The sequence below is a fragment of the Sarcophilus harrisii genome, chromosome 5 (genome assembly GCF_902635505.1).
Source record: "Sarcophilus harrisii chromosome 5, mSarHar1.11, whole genome shotgun sequence".
In the NCBI taxonomy this organism is placed as follows: Eukaryota; Metazoa; Chordata; class Mammalia; order Dasyuromorphia; family Dasyuridae; genus Sarcophilus; species Sarcophilus harrisii.
In genome coordinates, this window is record NC_045430.1 from 22074435 (window position 1) to 22093897 (window position 19463).

The 19463-nt window shown below is 36.3% G+C and overlaps 1 protein-coding gene across 1 annotated transcript in view; it reads right to left on the bottom strand.

The window, feature by feature from the left end:
- The window catches only part of STAB2 (stabilin 2), a 156738-nt gene that overhangs the window by 48347 nt on the left and 88928 nt on the right, over positions 1–19463 (bottom strand). The window contains exons 37-44 of the mRNA XM_031937828.1: positions 18781–18876; positions 16647–16842; positions 15471–15566; positions 11437–11482; positions 9443–9519; positions 6516–6641; positions 4677–4750; positions 1941–2012 (exon numbers count right to left, since the gene is read on the bottom strand). Of these exons, the coding sequence (XP_031793688.1) occupies positions 1941–2012; positions 4677–4750; positions 6516–6641; positions 9443–9519; positions 11437–11482; positions 15471–15566; positions 16647–16842; positions 18781–18876 (783 nt within the window). The remainder of the gene's footprint in view (positions 1–1940; positions 2013–4676; positions 4751–6515; positions 6642–9442; positions 9520–11436; positions 11483–15470; positions 15567–16646; positions 16843–18780; positions 18877–19463) is intronic.

Here is a 19463-nt window from a genome sequence, read left to right on the forward strand (position 1 = left end):
TGTGCAATTCCAGACAATTTTCCATGTTAAGAAAATTTTGGTGGTCAGCAGAAAATTTACGACATCAGTGTGGAAGCATATCTGGAGTGCCCAAATAAGGCAGCAGCAGTAGCAGCTTCAGCAACTTCAGGGGCTTTTAGTTCAGAGATAATAAGGGGGTCAGACAACGAATCAGAAAGATTTTATAGGGGACCCTTTGTTGGCACTGGGTACAGTTGAAACTGATTGGCAACTCTATTGCCTATACACATATGGGTCACAGCTGCAGGGCAGAGAGGACTGTTGGAGATAAGTCACAAGAGGCAGGGTCTTTGTCATAGTTCCAGGGCCAAAACAAATGCTTATACTTGGAGCTTCAGGAGACCAGGAGACCTTCTTGAATAAAGACCAGAGCACTGAACAGGAGAGCAGTGACCATGCCTCTTCCAGGATTATACCACCTTGGAAATACCAAAAGCCTGAAGACCCCCAGACTAGTATTGAAAACAACAGCATGAAAAAGCATGAAGCTTGGGAAACCCCAGGTGAACAAAACCCAATTTTACCATACAGTTCAAAGTCAAAAAATAGGCTGGAAAAATGAGTTGCAGCAACAACAAAAAAAAAATCGATTATTTAAAAACTACTATGGTGACAGAAAAGACCAAGGAAAGACCAAGACACAAACTCAGAAGAAGCCATTAATGTGAAAACAACTACCAACATCAAAGAAGAAAAATGATAATTGAACCCAAGCCCAACAAGGATTCCTAGAAGAGTTAAAGAAAAAGATAAGAGTAATAGAGGTAAAATGGAAAAGAAAATGAGAATATTGCAAGAAAATTATGACAAGAGAGTTAAAAGCTTGGTAAAAGAGGTCAAAAGAATACTGAGGAAAATAACATTTTAAAAAATAAAATGGATGCAATAGAAAAATAAGTATGAAAATTCACAGAAGAAAAGAATTCCTTATAAAGCAGAACTTTCCAAATGGAAGAAGAGATACAAAATCTCACAAAAAAATTTCTTAAAAATTAGAGATGGGCAAATGGGAGCCAATTATTCCATGGCATGTCAAAAAACCTCACAACAAAATAACTAACAACTCATCATTAAAACAAAGTCAAAAGAATGAAATGAAAAAAAAAAGAAAACTGAAATGTCTCATTGGAGAAGCAAATGATCTGGAAAATAGATCAAGGGAGGATAATTTTAAAAAATTGGGCTACCTGGAAGCCATGATCAAAGGAGGAGATATATTTCAAGAAATCACCAAGGAAAATTGCCCCAACATCTTAGATACTGAGGGCAAAATAGAAATTGAAACTATCCACTGATCACCTTGGAGAAGAGATTCCTAATGAAAACTCCCAAGTATATTGTAGCCAAATTCCAGAGCTCCTAAGTCAAAGAGAAAATACTTCAAGCAGCCAGAAAGAAGCAATGTAAATATTTGGAGCTATAGTCAGTATCATACAAGATTTAGCAGCTTTCACATTAAAGGAGCAGGGAGCTTGGAATATGATATTACAGAAGGCAAAAGAGCTAGGATTATTACCAAGAATAATTTACCCAGGGAAACGGAGCATGATTATTCAGGGAGAAAAATGGAACAGAAGGTTTTCAAACATTCCTGATGAAAAGATCATAGCTGAATAGAGAATCTGACATTCAAATAAAAGAGAAGAAAAAAGTAAACACAGAAAAGTAATCATAAAGATCTCAATAGTTAAACTTTACATTTCTGTATACAAAGATGATAGCTATCATATTGTTTGCCTTCTCAGTGGGTACAAAAGATGTGGAAAGGAGAAAGAGAATTTGGATTTAAATTTAAATTAAAAAAATAAATAAAATTGATAATTAAATTAAATCAATACATTTAATTTAAAAAGAAATAAATGCTATAAATAATGAAATGAAAAACTTAATTTAAAAATTTGTCAAAAAACCATACTCACTGTTAAGCAGATATTGATGAGTGTACATGTTTTACCATCTCCTGTATAGCCTTGTAAACAGTTACAGGCAGCCTACCAGGGAGAAAAAGGCACATGGCATCTTTAATCAGATCTCAGGTAATTTTTAAAATTAAATTAAATTAAATTTTTTAAAAATACAATAAACAACTTCCCTATCATTAGCCTTGACCTTAATCAAGGTTATAATAAACTCATTTACATTAGGTACATATGACTGACACTCTGTAATAGAATTCCCTCTCAAGAGAATTTGCAATTTAAATCTCAAGGAAAATAATGAATCTCTAATGGTGAAATTTCAGACATCATCAAGCTGGATGTGGGACAAAAGGACCTTCGCTGCATCTTTGAAGTTATATCAAGTAGCCATGATAGGGTAGTAGAGCATTGGAAATGAAACAATAATAACAACTAGCATTTACATAATACTTAATGCTTTGCAAAGCACTTTAAAAATATTTTCTCATTTGATTCTCACATCCTTCCTAGAAAGTAGTAGCTATTATTATGAGGAAACTGAGGCAGGAGAGGTTAAGTGAGGTGTCTACTAGTAAGTGTCTGAATCTGGATTTAAGCTTAGGTCTTCCTAATTCTGAATCTACTGTGTCACCTAGGTATAGAATATTTGAGTCCAGGTCTCATTTTAAAAAGGAAACTAATGATCATATTATTTCTGTTTTTGACAGTGGATTGGATGGATATTGTAGATATAGTTTAAGTAGATTTTAACAAGGCATCTAGATGACAAAACCTCATTTGTGAAAAATGGAAAGGTGGGATCTAGATGTCAGTATAAGTAGTTGGACTCTGAACCGGTTAAACAATCAGAACCAGTAAGTCACCAAGTCATCAATATGGTCTGGAAGGAGGTTTGTAATGTAGCAATTTAGGGATTTATCCCTTTACCTATAGTGCTCATCATCCTTATTATTCACTTGAGTGAAGACATAGATGGGACATATTAGCTAACGTGATTGATAACAGAGGATCCAAAATGATTTCAATAGGTTAGAATTACAAAAAAAAAAATCTAAGGACCTGAAATTCAATATAAATAAATGTAAAAAAAGCATCTCATACTGGATAGAATGTTGGACTTGAATAGGAAAGGAGTCCTTCTGAGTAGTAGTGGCTATATGATTCTCAACAAATCTATCTTTTCAATGCCCCAGAAAACTCTGAATATCATTTGAAGAGCAGGTACCAATCTGCATTGGGAGAGACATTTTTCTCTTTGGGAGTGTGTTATGCTAATGAAATTCCTGATCCAGTCATTTCTAAGAAATATAAAGAGACAAACTTAGTTTTTTTTTTTTTAACTGCACAAAGATTGGATGGGCATGATTAAGCCAAAGTTTATTGGAGGAGATCTGGGGACTTAAATGGTTTCCAAGATCAGTATAAGTAAATATGATGTGATGTGGTATCTTAAAAAAAGCAAATTCAAGCTACATAAAGAGGTACCAGATCTAGGGTTAGATTACCATTCTGCTATAGTCAGACCGTGCACTAGAGTATTATGTTCTAGACTTCACATTTTAAGGATACTAACAGGTTGGAGAGTGTTCAGAGGAGGGTATCAGAATAGTGGAAGAACTATGAACCCAAGAGTAGAGTAGTTCTAGCAGACTAGAAATAACAAGTATCATTTTTATAGAGATAGGTCTGGGCTTTACATAAGAAAATAAACTTCTTAACAATTCATGTAATTTAAAAGTGGAATGGGTTTCCTCCCAGTCCTGGAGGGAAGTCTTTAAATAGAGATCAGCTAGCCATCTTCCAATGAAGTTCTAGATGGGACTCCTGTTTTGGAATAGGTTGGATTGTGATTCCTTCCAGCTCTGATATTCTGGTTTAGACTGATAGCTCCATAGACGAGTTGTATATCCATGACCAAACCACTTTCTAAACCTTAGTTCCCTTCACTGAAAAATGCGGATAATAATAGCTGTACTCCCTCCTCCACAGGAGAAAATAGGTCTTTGAGAAGACTCATTCAGTTTTGTCTTTGTATCTCCTTAATGTACCACAGCACATTGCCTTGTATGTGCCTTTTTTTTTTCACTAGTCTGTAATTCAGACTTCTCCATCATGTCTCCATGGATAATCTCCTTTACTTTTCAGCATTTTTTTCTGGATTGTCTTCACCCTCCTTCCTCTCCCCCCTCTGACTGCAGAGTTGGTGTCATGGGATCATTGCCTGATACTGAAGTGCGTGCGAGTCATGGTTCATAGTTTGAAAGAATTCAAAGAGATTATCTTAAGGTCAGAAAAGATTTATTTATCACAGCAGATGAACGAAACTCTGAAAGAGTCTGGCAACTAGAAATAGCTTGGGGAGAGTTTTTATGTTGAAAATTTGGGGTTAGCTATCAGGCTAACAACCTACAAAGTTGTAAATTGTAAAAGAGATAAGGAAGAAGACAGGATATCTGTTCATCCAGGAGACAAGATGTCTTTTAGCAAGATATCGTCATTCAGACAAGTTGGATTTTTTGCAGAGGACACATAAGGAGCACCAGATGAGGTTTTATTGCTCCACCTTCCTTAGCTAGGCATGCAGTTTTGAATAGACCCTCAGCTCTGACCCCTCAATTCCAATAGTACATTCTGTGATACTATACTGTCTCTTCCTACTTTCAAAGAAGCTAATATTGAATCTGCCAGTAGAAGTCTAGAACAATGAGGAGGGTAGGGAATAGAAACACAACTTACCTGGTTGGGTCCAATCTGGGTACATTCCGCATTTCGGTCACAGCCACCATTGTTTTCCAAACAGGGATTGATTTCTTTGAAACATAAAACCCATAATCAGTCAGATAAACTCCCTTTCCAGAGGAGGGGTTCTAGGAGAACTGGGTTTGCCAAGACCGTGACAAAGATTGAAAATGTGATGGGTTTAACTTCCTTTGTCAAAGAACAGTTAGGAAAGGGAAATTCAGTGATTACTTGTTAGTGCCCTAAAGTCTGGAGGACCTGAGATAAAATAGGACTTCATATACTTACTTAGCTGTGTGATTCTGGGTAAGTCATTTAACTCCTATTGTCCCAAAAAGAGAGATTTCTGTGTATGTTTCAGTTTCTATGCTTTAAATCAGGCTGGAATAAATTGTGTGTGGCGGGGTGGAAACCACACTGGCTATTACCTTTAGAAGCAACTTTGGCATTTAAAGCTCTTAACAGTGTCTTTCCTTCCTGCTTTTCTGTAGTCTTATCAATTATTCCCTCCTATGTGCTTCTTAATCCAACCATTCCTTATATCTATCTCCTTTATCTTTCTCTTCTGTCTTTTTCTGTCTCCTGTCTCCTCTATCAATCATCTCTTATATACTCCTCTATTATCTATTCTATTTCCTCTATCATCTCCTCTATCATCTCTTCTATCTATCATTTCCTCTATCATCTCTTCTATTTATCATTTCCTCTTTCATCTCTTCTATCTATCATTTCCTCTATCATCTCTTCTATCTCCTCTATCATCTATTCTATTTTTTATTTTCTCTATCATTTCTTCTATCTCTTCTATCATCTCCTCTATCTAGACAAAAAAAAACCCTCCCATGGTTATTTTGGTCATATCCAGTGACAAAATGCCCAAGAAATTTAAAGCAAATATTATTTAAAGTTGTCCTTTTTACTATGTACCTCTGCCCAGACCCCCTCCCCCCATGTCTCCTCTATCATCTCCTCTATCATCTCTTCTATCTCTCATCTCCTCTATTTCCTCTATCATCTCCTCTATCTCCTCTATCATCTCCTCTATCATCTCCTCTATCTCTCCCTTCTATTTATCTCCTCCATCTCTCCCTTCTATTTTCTATTTATCTCTTCCATCTCTTCTATTTCCTTTTTTCTATTAAACTTCTTATTTTTTTTAAAACAGCTCCTTCCAAACTAATTTTTGCTATCACACCTACAACTGCCTGCCTGTAAACTCATATACATTGTTGTTACTTAGCCCTTGAACTCCTTTGTCATACTTGGGTTGATGTCATTTGCCATTATCTGCGCTATTTTGGTCTTTAGCAACGAAATAAATCCTGGGATAGGGGAGAAGAGTTCACCTTCTGAGAGTTTCTAGCCAGAGTTATTCCAAGGAAATTTAACACCTGGAGCAATGAGCATAACAAAGAAAGCCCTTGGAAATCAACTTTTAAAAAATCAAAAATGCGGTGAGACTCCAAAACCCTCATTTCCCACCTCCCCAACAAACAAACAAAAAACAACCTATTGGAAGAAGGAATAAGAGACATTGAATACTTACTCTTATGAGTGGGTACCATGGAAAACCATGAGAATGACATTGGGGAAGTAATTCATTGGGAATTAGGAAGGGAAAGAGGTAGAATTGAGAGAAATTTCCTTGGGGCATTAAGGATAAGGGAGGAAAGCCATCATCTGACTGCTTCCTATTTTAACTAATCATCCTTATTGATTAGTTTCTAAGCTCTACTGCTTTTATGCTGCTAAAAGAGTACTCATGCTGCCCCTTAAATTTAGACGCCCAGGGACAAAGCTCCAGCTTCTTCACCCTAGTTATAGCTTTGTACATACCTAGGCATACGATGCCATCTCCAGTGTATCCTGCTTTGCAAACACACACTCGATTTCCTGGTGTGGTCCTCCTGCAGTCGGCTTTGGTGGAGCAACCCCCATTGCTGGTTTCACAAGCATCAATTGCTACAGAAAGAAATAGATTATAGCTTGAGAGCTGGAAGTCACTTTGGAGATAGTTTAGTCCAACCCTCTCACTTTATAGAGGGGGAAACTGAGCCTAGAAGTGGTGTCTTGTCCAATGTCCCAGAGATAGAATGTAGTTGTGGTGAAGATTTGAAACCATATCTTTTGACTTCCCACCTGATGGTAAAAGGGGAACAAGAAGAGTTATCTTATTGTGCTTATTTCCATTTAAAGTTTATTCTTTATAATTTTTTAGCATTCAGTTCGGATTATTTGGGAGCTTACTGTTCTTTCCATTTACACTGTGATAGTCATTGGATATACTACTTTCCTTTATTTTTAATCTGACCTGAACAAACACTGAAAATAAATAAGCATTTTCCTACTATTTCAGGTACTAGGTGAAACTGTGAATCTCTATTATGTAGATCTTGCTTTTCTATTTAAGTTTATAATTTCCTTCTTTCCTTCCTCCTTCCCTCCCCTTCCTCCTTCTCTCCCTCTTTTCCTCTTTCCTTCCTTGCAAGGCAATGAGATTAAGTGAGTTGTCTAGGGCTATAAAGCTAGTAAGTTTCAAGGTGTCTGAGGCTAGATTTGAACTCGCATCCTCCTGACTCTAAGATCTGTGCTCTATCTATTTTGCCACTTAGCTGTCCCTAAGTTTATAATTTGAACAGAGAATTTATATTCCACTGGAAAAAAATTACTCACACAGAGCAAATTAAAACATAAAGTAATTAATATAGTAATTAAATTATTATTAGTGATACTAATATATGAAGTAAATAAGTATAAAGTTGTTAATATATTAATTATATTATCATTAATATATGGGGTAAATAGTTAAATATAGAGTAGTTAATATATCACTTATGTTGTTATTGATATGCAGTAATATTACTAAATAGGCAGTAAATAATTAGATGTAAGGTAATTTCCAGGGACTAAGCATGAAGGAAAGATGATTGGAATAGTTTCTTTTCCCCTCTAAGACAAAACTCGGGTATCTCCTCTTTCTTGGGATTTTTCTGACACTTTTCTCTTCCTCCTTCTCCCTTATTAATTGAACAATGACTCCTATCCCTTGGACTTCTCCCTGTATTGCATTCCTCTCTCTGTGTCATACTTATTTATGTGTGTGTCCTATTTTCTTCCTTGGTAGTCCTTGAAAACATGGGTTATGTCATCTAGATCTTTGTAGCCTTGGTACATAGCCCAGTGGTCTGCATGCAGCAAGTGCTTAATAAATACTTGTTGACTTGAAGAAAAGATTCTGACTAAAGGAAGAGTCTGATTAATGGAATTTGATCCCATATAGGTCACTAGTTTGTTAACCTCTCAGCCAATCCAGCAGAAAATGAAAATAGACACGGTCTCGGCCTTCAAATTCCAGCTCCATAGTGGAACAAAATATTTCCTGCTTGCGGATACATCTTTGAGGGTTTCTCTGCCCCTAGTGTTAAGTATTATCTGTCATGTGGAAAAGGAAATGGATTTATTTTCTGTTGCTTCAGAGAACTGAATAAAGTGGGTTTTAATGACCTACAAGGGCAATAGAGTCAACAATGTCATAGGACCATTCCTAAAATGTGCTTTACAAATAATAACTAACATTTATATAGTACCTACTATGTGCCAGGCACTGTGCTAATACTTTACAAATAATAATATCTGACAAAATAATAACGACTAATATTATGTAGTTACTTATGTGACAGGCACTGTGCTAATACAAATTACAAATAATAACTAACATTTATATAGTACCTACTATATACTAGGTACTATGTGAAGTGCTTTATAAGTAATAATATCTGACAATATAATAATAATAACAATTAATATTTATGTAGCACTTACTATGTGCCAGACCCTGTGTTCAATATTTTACAAATAATGATAGCTAATAAAAATAACTAACATTTATATAGTATCTACCATGTGCCAGGCACTGTGCTAAGTGTTTTACAAATAATAACGGCTAATAAAAATAACTTCTAATATTTATATAACATCCATTATGTACCAGGCACTATGCTAAGTGCTTTACAAGTAATAATAGCTGATAAAATAATAATAATAACAGCTAACATTTATATAGCACCTACTATGTACTAAGCACTGTGTTGTATTTTACAAGTAATAATAGCTAATAAAATAATGATAACTAACATGTATATAATACATATGCAGGCACGTATATATGTATACTTTATATGTATTTTTGCAGGCACTGTGCAGAGTGCTTTATAAATAATAACAGATGGTTAAAAAATATGGCACCTACTATATGCTACTATAGACATTATGCTTAGTACTTTACAAATATTATGTCATTTGATTCTCACAACCCTAGGAGGGGTATGCTACTATTATTCTCATTTAACAGATGAAGAAACTGAGATAAGTAAAGGCTAAGTGACTTGTCCAATATCACACAACTAGTAAGTATCTGAAGCTGGGCTCAGATCTTCCTGACTTTGGGTTCAGTGCACTACCCACTGTGCCGTCTTGCTGCCTCTAGAAAGCCTGGGTTCAAATCTCATTTCAGACACTTGTTAGCTGTGTGACTTGCTTAGCATTTCTGAGGCTCAGTTTCTCATCTATCTCAAATAAGAGGGCTGAAGGAGATTATTTTTAAGGTCTTTTTTTTTTAAGCTCTAAGTGTCTGATCTTGTGAATTCATGGTCCTCAATCATTGAAGTCCCCAGAAATCCCCATTAGTCATTTGTACCAAAGAGGAAGACTCAAGGCTTCATAATCAGGCCACTTTGAAAAGGCCGGAAATAAAATCCACTTGCCTGTGCAGACTGTCCCGTTCCCTTGAAAGCCAGCAGCACATTTGCAGTAAGCTGTACCACTGGAATTGAGGAGGCAGCTAAGAAACAAAGGAGAGAAAAGTTTCATGATCAGAAAAACCACAATGAGCTTTTGTTAAGCCAGGTGTTGTGTTGAGTCCTGGGCAAAGAAAGACAAAAAACCAAAATAAAACCTTACAATAGTCATGGCATTAGTAACTCATACACGAGTGGAGGGCTACTGGCCATATTCTCTATGCTTAACACAGGGGAGATGTCTCAACAGTGGGTGGCCATTACACTAGTTAAGACAATGTTATTTAGCCCCTGGTCAGGTGGATTGTGAGTCAGAGTTGGAAGGGACCTTTTGAGTGTAATCCCCATATTTTATAGATGAGGATGTGGAGACACAGACAGAGTTCATTAGATTATAGATTTAAGGGTAAAAGGGAACTTAAAGGAGAAAGGGATGGGTGGGGAGAGAGAGAGACAGACCGACAGAAACAGACAGAGACAGACTGACACATCTACATCCTGAGAGAGACAAAAAGACAGAGAGAGAGAGAGGGAAGGGAAAAGGAGAGGAAGAAGAAGGAGAAGGAGAGGGAAAGGAAAAGGAATTGAAGGAAAAGGAGGAAGAAGGGAAGAGAGGGGAAGAAAAGGTAAGGAGCTAGAGTGAGAGGGAGAAGGAAAGAGAACCCCAGAAATACTTCTATTCTATACCCTGAATTTTGGAAGGTTCATTCTCAGTTCTCTTGAACTCACAGGATTATAGCCTTAGAGTCACACCTTCATTTTATAGAAAAGAAAACCGATGCATAGAGTGGGTAAGTGACTTACCCACAGTGACAAAAGTGAGACTTGAAGCTAACTCTTCAGATTTTAAATTCAATACTCTTCCACCCCTGCCCCATGCCATCTCATACGGCCATGCCCAGGAAAAAAATTCCATGAAAACCTGCCAGAGTCAATGATTCCACTTCTTACGTCCTGTTTAACTTTGGGCAAGTCACATAATCTTTTTTTCTAAGTTTCAGTTTCCTGCTCTTTAAAATGAAGAATTTGGACTAGATGTAGTCCCTGAAGTCTCTTCTAGCTCTAACTCTATGATCCAATGATTTCAAGAAAATGCAAAATGAACCTTCCATAATTCAGGACATAGAAGTCTTTCTTCCTTCTCTTTGTCCTTTCTCTTCGTCCTCTCTTCTCCTCCTCTTTCTCTTCCTCTTTCCCCTCTCTCTGCCTCACTCCACTTCTTGCTTTCACAGAATTGGTACAAAATAAGCTCATTAGGAGGGTGTGCTGGGGTACTTTCTATTTTGGTAAGTTTTCTGGGTCATTTGGATTTAACTAGGACAATATTTCATATTGCCCGTAAATGCCCCAAATAGAGGTACCATTGGAGTAGAGGCAGAAAACCTGGGTCTGAACCCCAAACCAGTTTCTTTTTAGCTGTGAAAACCTGGGCAAGTATTTCTTGCTCTGAATCTCTGACTACTCATCTTAATGATGATGGGGTTAGACTAGAGGGATTCTGGGGTCCCATCCAGTGCTTGATCTAGGATCCTATTTCCTGCCTGAATGACTCTGGGAATCAGTTTCCTCATCTATAAAATGATGGATTTGGACAAGTGGATTTCTCTGGTTCCTTCCAAGCTCTGAAGCCCATAATCCAGATAGCAGCTTCCTGAAGGGAATAGGAGGAGGTATTTGTGGCCTAATTCTAGACTGTCCTAATTTTAGCATCACAACAAATTTTAGGAGCACACCCTGGGCCAGGCTAGTGTTCAGTAACTGTAATGCAGTTAGGATTATGGCACTGGGGGGAAAGGGTCTCATCCTGTCTACAAGCAAGCATTAAATCCAGTCCAATCACATTTATGTCTCCAGCCCCATGTAAAGTCCTTAGAATAATAGAGGAGCTAGAGACTCCTTGAAAGAGATAATTTCCCCACTCAGAGAGAGACACTCAGAAAGAAATCAGAGTAGAGACTTACTTTGCACTGGTATGGCAAGTGTTATTACAGTCATCTTTCTTGATCTCTGAAAAAAAAAAAAAGGAATAAATTAATTCCCCCACTGGGGCCTCTGGGAAGACTGGAAACTATTGAAAACTATAGTCCCTTTCATGTTCAGTAAAATTTAATTGATTATTATATAACTCAGGACTGGGTCTTCCCAAGTCAATAGAACGCATAGACAACTTTGCTTCTATGGCCCTCAGTTTCCTCATCTATAAAATGAAAAATTTAGACTTTATGGCCTTTTGGGTCCCTTCTAACTTACTATCTATAATCTTGTGACTGATCCAACATCACTTAACTTTCCTGAGCATTGGTTTCCTCTTCTGTAAGATGAGAGGACTGGGTTAGTTGGCTTCTGAGGTTCTGTCTCACCCTATGATCTGGGTTTCTCTTGAATATTGAGATGGTTCATCAATGCATGTCTATGTGAATGACATAGATCTTTCTGGGGCTCAGTCAAAATTCTCTTTGAGCTCCCTGGATTTTCTTCTCTCATCTTTGGAAGATTCTCTTGCCTCTAGATTCTAGTAGTCTACAACTGACTTCCCTGGTCCATTTCAGGCTTTAACTTCAGGTCCTCACAAGACTTTCTTAATGATTTAGTGTCTGAAGAGACTTTGGAGATAACTAGTCTGATCTTTTCAGTTTCTAGGGAAGGAAACCAGCTCTTCAAAAATCCTATCCCTTCTTTCAACTTCATAGAATCTCAGCTGATAGGGATCTCAGGAGCCATTTAGTATATCTCCTAAAGGTAAGGAAATTGAGAGATCTAGAAAAGCTAAATGATATCTATTAAGTAGGAAATGGGATTTGAAATCAGGTTGATACCAAACTCAGTGCTTCTTCTACTCTCTACACTGTCTCATACTGAATGGACAACTCAACAAAATCCAGAATATCATGATCTTCAGTCTCCTCCTTTTCTTGACTCGTGACACTTTTTTTGGAACTAAATGTCATGTTGTAAGAGAGAAGATGACTAAGTGGATGAGTCACCCAACTTGGAGTGAGGAAGATACAAGTTCTAATCATGGCTCTGAAATTTATTATATGTGGCTATGAGTAAATCACTTCATTTGAGTCTCAATTTCTTCATCCTTAAAATGGAGGTGATAGAATCTGTAGTGCTTATCCCATCAGGTTGGAGCATTAAATGAAATAATGTAAGTTTTAAATAAATGTTATATTTTAATATATTCTATATAAACATAAAATATAAATATTAATTATCATTTTTGCTGCTTCTAGGTTCCTTATTTGCAAATAGAAGTTGTGCTCCTCGTATTCAAGAGAACTTATTTTGTGGTAAAAAGAACACAGGGATAAGAAATCTCTCTTTGATTGGCTGTGTGATCTTTGGAAAACCACTGGTTTGCTCTATGGCTCCCTTTCTTTATTTATCAAATGGGATTTATCCACCCCAAGTGTTGTACTCATCTCACAGGGTAAGGCCCAAAAGAGATAATGTGGCAGCTCATGGTCTTAATCCACTCTTGTAGGATAGACAGTTAGCTCTTAATTGTTCATGGTGCCATGACCACCAATCCACTCCAAACAACAGAATTCAAATGAGAATTAGATATTCATTTCTTTAGGAGGTTTTTGTTGTTTTTATTAGTGTCTTGATTCTTCATCTCATCCTTAATAAGTGAAGGATACACCTGGAAATAAACTATCCATTGCTCAGTAGGAACTTTGGTAAAAACAAAGGCATGAACCAATTCTTTAGTATTATGTATAACCTATATAAGATTGCTTGCAATCTTAGGGAGATGGGAGAAAAACTTTGGAATTCAAAATCTTGTGAAAATGAATGTTGAAAACTATCTTTACAAGTAATTCAAAAAAATAAAATACTATGAAATGAGGGGAAAAGAAAAAAAACTTTAACACTAAATGTTTCTAGACATTGTTTTTGATGTAAACAAAAAATTAAAAATTGGGAGAAAAAGGGGAACCTAGAAGAAATTCAGAAAAAAAAACAACTAGGAGAGTCTGTCCTAGGGTCTATTTCTAAGTCCACGATTATTTTGTCTGATATTGGGCAAGTCATTGAATATTTCTGAGCTTCCTTTTCTTTATCTGTGAGATATTTTTCAGAAGCTGTTGTTCAAGTACTTTTCAGTTGTGTCCAACTCCTCATGACTCCATTTGGAGTTTTCTTTGCAAAGATGCCAGAGTGGTTTGCCATTTCCTTCTCCACTCCTTTTCATTTTACATATGAGGAAACTGAGGCAAACAAGGTTAAGTGACTTGCTAGGAAATATCTGAGGCTGGATTTGAACTCAGAGAGATGAGTATTCCTGACTCCAGACCCAGCACTCTATGCCACCTAGCTGCCAGTTATTAGACTAAATTATTTAAAAACTGTTTTAAAAGCATATGAGTGCTACTTGATTCATTCAAGGATTTCCTCAATGTGGGCAGACTCTTTGCCAAAGTGGATTGCAATTCTATTTCACAAGTTGTAACGACTGAAAAAGACTCATCACCTGATGATCAGTTTTCCATTCATGAGTCTTTATGAGCAAACTTAGTAGGACTCTGCTCCAATTTTTTTTTTAGGATCAAGGGATTGGCCAAAGCGTGTATTTCGCTGGTTTGGTCTTCAAGGACCTAGGGTCATCTCGGCTCCATAATGAAACATTGAAAGACTACTGGAGTGGAAGATAGAACTTTTCTTTCTAAGCATCAAGTTTTCAGAGCAAATATAGTACCCAAGAATATAGGATCTTTACTAGCCAGAAAAGATAGGAATCAGCTGGGACTGAAATAGTGAGGATCCAGTAAGATGAGCATGAGGTGGTTAGGGTACTGGGTCTGAAATCAGGAAGATGATTTCAAATCCTACCTCAGATACTATGTAATCCTGGATAAGATACTTAATATCTCTGAATTCCCTTTTGTGTAAAATGGGGATAAGAATGCCTCTAATATTCCCCGTAGAGATTGTAAAATAGGTTATTATCATCATAGGAAGCCTGGTATAGTAGACAGAGAACTGGATCAAGGAGACATGGTGGCTTAACCTTATCTTGAGCTCCTATTGCCTTCCCCAGGCAAATCAATTTATTCTTCAAGACCCTAAGTTAAAGAGAAGCTGCAAATATCCCCTAGCAGGAGTTTCCTTTATACTGAATTCTTTATATTAATGAGATCACATATCCATTGTTATTATTAGTAATAATGAGCCATTATATTATTATTATATTTTATATTTATAATGATCATTATATTATTATACATGAGGATAACAACTATGTCCTATATAATTTAAGTATAATTACATAACGTATTATAATATTCATTATATAGAATCATCAATACTGTTGTTCTATATGCTAACAATCATATTATATATAATTATTATAATAGCTCTTATATTATATAATTTAAATGATGATTACATTAACCATTATATAGTTATATATATATATATATATACACACAATGTTTACAATATATACATATTGTATACAATATATATATATACTATATATATACAATATATACAATATCAATACAAGTTATATATATATATACAATGATTATAATAATCATTGTATTATATATTTATAGTAATCATTGTTATATATCATTTTTATAACTATTATGTCATAAAATTTTAATGAGAATTATATTAATCATTACATAGAATTATGATAACCATTGTATCATATAGTTCTGTCAGTCATTTTGTTACACATAATTTTTATAACTGTTGTGTTATATAATTTTAATGAAAATTATATAATTATTTAACCATAACATGGAATTATTATAATTATTGTGTTAGATAATTTAATGAGAATTATATAATTATAATACCCACTATGTGATATATACTTTTATGATAACCATTGTGTTATATAATAATAATGATTCTATTATATTCATTATATGATAAAATTACTACATGTGTTAAATTATATAATTTGCATATTTTAAATAACCCTTGATGATAATGATTGTTATTGTTTTTGTTCAAAGACTTAAAATTGACTTACCAGTGTCACATTTCACGCCCCTCCAGCCAACTTCACATTCACAGGACCCATCGCCATTGGGCCCCTGACTGCATCGTCCATGGACACAACTGCATACTAAATGAAAAAAGGAAAAAAGTAAGTGAAATGCCATCCTCTGAGTTCTGGCCAGCCATATGTGCATTGTACATTATTGTCAGTTATAGCCATACCCTTGATGTGATTTTCCTGAATTATTTGACCATGTAAGAGAATCACAGGTAATAAGAGAACATCAAGCCTGCAGCTAATATTTAGATCCAGAGAGAAAATATAGACTCTGAAAACATGGCAGAATCAACTCCAATGGAACAATCTACAAAGTCCTGAGTTCAAATCTAGCAATATTTACTAGCTTTGTGATTTGGGTAAATCACTTAATTTAGTTTCCCCATCTGTAAAATGAACTGGACAAGGAAATGGCGAATCACTCCAATATCTTTGCCAAGAAAACTCCAGATGACTTCAGAAGAGGGACACAATGGAAAAGACTGAACAATTGGCAATATATACATAAAAAGATTTGCAAACTTTAAAGGATGATGGAAATATCACTTATCATATAAACAGGGATGTGGATTTGATCCATGATTTAATTACTATAGGCAACTTCCAGATGAGGAAATTCTTTCCACCAATGTAGGTAAGCACATTCTCTCCATTTAACAGAATTTGGAGGTCTCAGAAGTTAAATGATTTGGTTGTACAGGCAGGTGCATGGATAGGAACTATACACACCTTTGGTTTTCTGGCCATTCCTTTATCAATTATGGCACACTGTCTTTTGTTATAAAAAGGTGAGTGATTCTTAGGGAATATGGTCTGGGTGAGAATTAGTTTTAACAGCAAGTTGGTATGTATATGAAGGTGCCTGGCAAGTTTACTGGCATTTAATTTAAGGAAGAAGCCTGCAAGAACATGGGCCATACACAAAAGAACCCGTGATGTGGATTTTTATTGTCATCTGGATGAAAATTACGACAGCCCAAGAATACTTTGTCTCCCTGTTGTTTTGAGATAGAGACATTCAGGGAGAAGACGCTGACTTAATCTTGACTGATGGCTTGTCAGGCAATCGAAGGTAATTCAAGGGCAGATCATTTTTGAGGTTACCTAATACTTTGTGGAAGGGAGAGAAAGTCCCCATGCCCTCCTTACCTTGGTCACAGTTGGAACCATATATGCCCTCCATACAAGTCTCGCAGGCCGTTCCACTGAATCTTCCCTCACATTCACACACGCCAGTGCCGTTCACTCCATCTAGGCAGATGCCATTCCCAAAGCAGGCATTCCCAACTTTGCCAGGACAGAGCTGGCACTGAGGCCCAAAGAAGCCTGCACAACATTCTCTGGTCTGAAATGAAGAAGATTGGGATGAGTCTCATACTGGGCTCCTTTTTCTTAGTCTAAAATTAGGATTTTGTGGTGATGGGGACTTTCCTTTCTTAAAGTCTATTATAATTCTGTTCTTTGTCTCAGAGTTTGGGTGAGGGGTGTATGTGTGATTCTATGGTACTCATGTGACATCGAATAAGTTACTAAGTTCCCTAGACTTCAGTTTCTTAACTTCAAGGTGAGGGGAGTTGGACTAAGTGACCTCTAAGTCAGCTCGAAATCTAAGAACCTGATTGATATGGTGGCTTGGACCTGGAATTCCTGCTGCTGGGGAAGCTAAGGCTGGTGGAACACCTGAACTCTTCAGATTTAGAAAGGCTAAAGCCAATATGGAGTCCAAACTAAATCTAGAATGAATATGGGAAACTGCCAAGAGTGGGGGGCTATCCAAAAGTATAAGGAGAAAATTGGTCCAAATCAGAAAAGTGAAGGAAGTCAAAGCTTCTGTGCCCATTAGTTTCGGGATTGGTCCTGTGAGTGGCTGGTGTACTTTCAGTCTGAGCCAGACAGATTAAAAAAAAAAGTCTATGCTTCTCAAAAAAGAAAAAAAGAAAATGTAAAAAAAAAGGGAGAGTCAGGAAGACAGAAGAAGGAAAGGAAACAATGGGGAAAAAAAGAAAGAATAAAAAATAGAATTAAAAAAGAAAGAGGTTCAGAAGAGGAGAAAAAGTAAAAGTTTTTAATATCAATCCCACAGGCCACAAATTGCCCAGTTTAAGGTGGAGAGTGGAGAAATAGGAATAGGATATATTTACCTTGTGAAGGAGGTAGACTGTGAGTTTTTGGGGAAATATATTTCTCTCTCTCTCTCTCTCTCTCTCTCTCTATATATATATATATATATATATGAGTGAATGCATGTGTGTGTGTATATGTATGTGTGTGTGTGTGTTTATTTAAAACAGGATGAGACCTGGGCTTGCTGACTTTATTTTGAAGGAGGCTTCCACTTTATAGTAGATTTTCAGCCATCAGGATATTCTGATAAGATCAACCTCGGAGAAATTCATTATCTATTCAACAAATCTGATCTTTGGCAATTCCTAAGACTCCAAGGTTTACACACTCTCCCTCAAATCACCTGATAATCTGTTTCTATAACTCAACATCTAAAGAAAAGTAGTTTTATCTGATGGACTCCTTTTGCCTCAGGGAATATCACTCTGAGGCTGTGTAAACTTTACATATGAGTATATCTCCATTTGTTCCTTGGCATTTCTATCTATCTGACAATTGTCCATTACCTGGTGCTAAATAATCTTTTTAGTTTCTAGCTTTGCTTCCTGATTAGTTGACTTTCAGTCAAATAGACCAAAGTGATAGGATCTTGGGAAATTCTGGTTTGAGACATTTCTCCACAGATCCTATGGCCAAGAAATAATGACTTGAATTTTGAAAAAAAATAGACAAGGCAATGTGGCTCAATGGCATAAATGTCATATTTGGATTAAGAAATACTGGATTCAAATCCTGGCCCTGAAACACCATCTGTTTGGGAAAAACTGACCCATTGGAAGCCTCAGTTTTCCTAATCTGTAAAACAATAGGGTTGGATTGGATTGACTCTAAGGTCCCTTTGTACTCTAAACCTATGAACTTTTTCTTGTCTCAGCTAGTCATGTGTTTGAGTCAATCGGTCTCTGAGTTCATCCTGTCTGTGCTTGACTTTCTACTTCTGTCAAGTGAAGATAATAATCCCTTATTTCTTCAAGGGATCAACTTGAAAAGTAAAATGTCCCATGTACATGTTGTATTTTCCTATTAGAATAAAAGTTCTTTGAGGACAAAGACCTTTTTCTTTTGGTCTTTGTAACATCAAAGGAAGACACAATGGCAAGTAGGTACATAGAATGTAATGAATTGATGAAAACTATTATGGGGGAGAGGTGATACTCACAATCACTGTTTTGACACATTTTGTCTGGCATCCTATATGCATAGATCTCTTTCCCATGAAGAAAGTCACATAGATACATTTCTTTGCCTCTCCTTCCTGTGAAATAGGGACATTTACATTCTTCTTTAGCTGGATTCATAAATATTACTGCTTAGTGCTAGTGACAAATATGTATTGGGGCACAGTCTCGTCCTCATGTTCAAAGCCAGCTATACAGTCAGAATTATTGCTGTTGCTAGAATTGGAAGAGTTCATCCTCCCAGTTTTGAAACTCAGCCCTGGAGCTGAGATAGGCAGCAAATGAGAGCAAACTCAGGTAACCCATTATCTAATTTAGCAGACCCTGGAATGGACATATACATCCCTTCCAGCCATTCCCCTTATTCTCTTGCATCTTACAATCTGCCACCACAATCTTAACCCACTTCATTTAGCTTCAACTTATTAAATAACCCCATTTTAGAAAAAAGAAATCAAACAAGTCATCAAGAGGTATCCTAAGGAAAAAAATCCCAGGACCAGATAGATTTACGAGTAAACTCAAGCAAACATCTTAGGAACAATTATTTGAATAAAAGAGGTAGAGTCCTACAAAATTCCTTTTATGAAACACATATTGTGCTGATATATAACCCAGGGAGAACCTAAACAGAGCAAGAAAAGTATACAAAAATTTCCTTAAT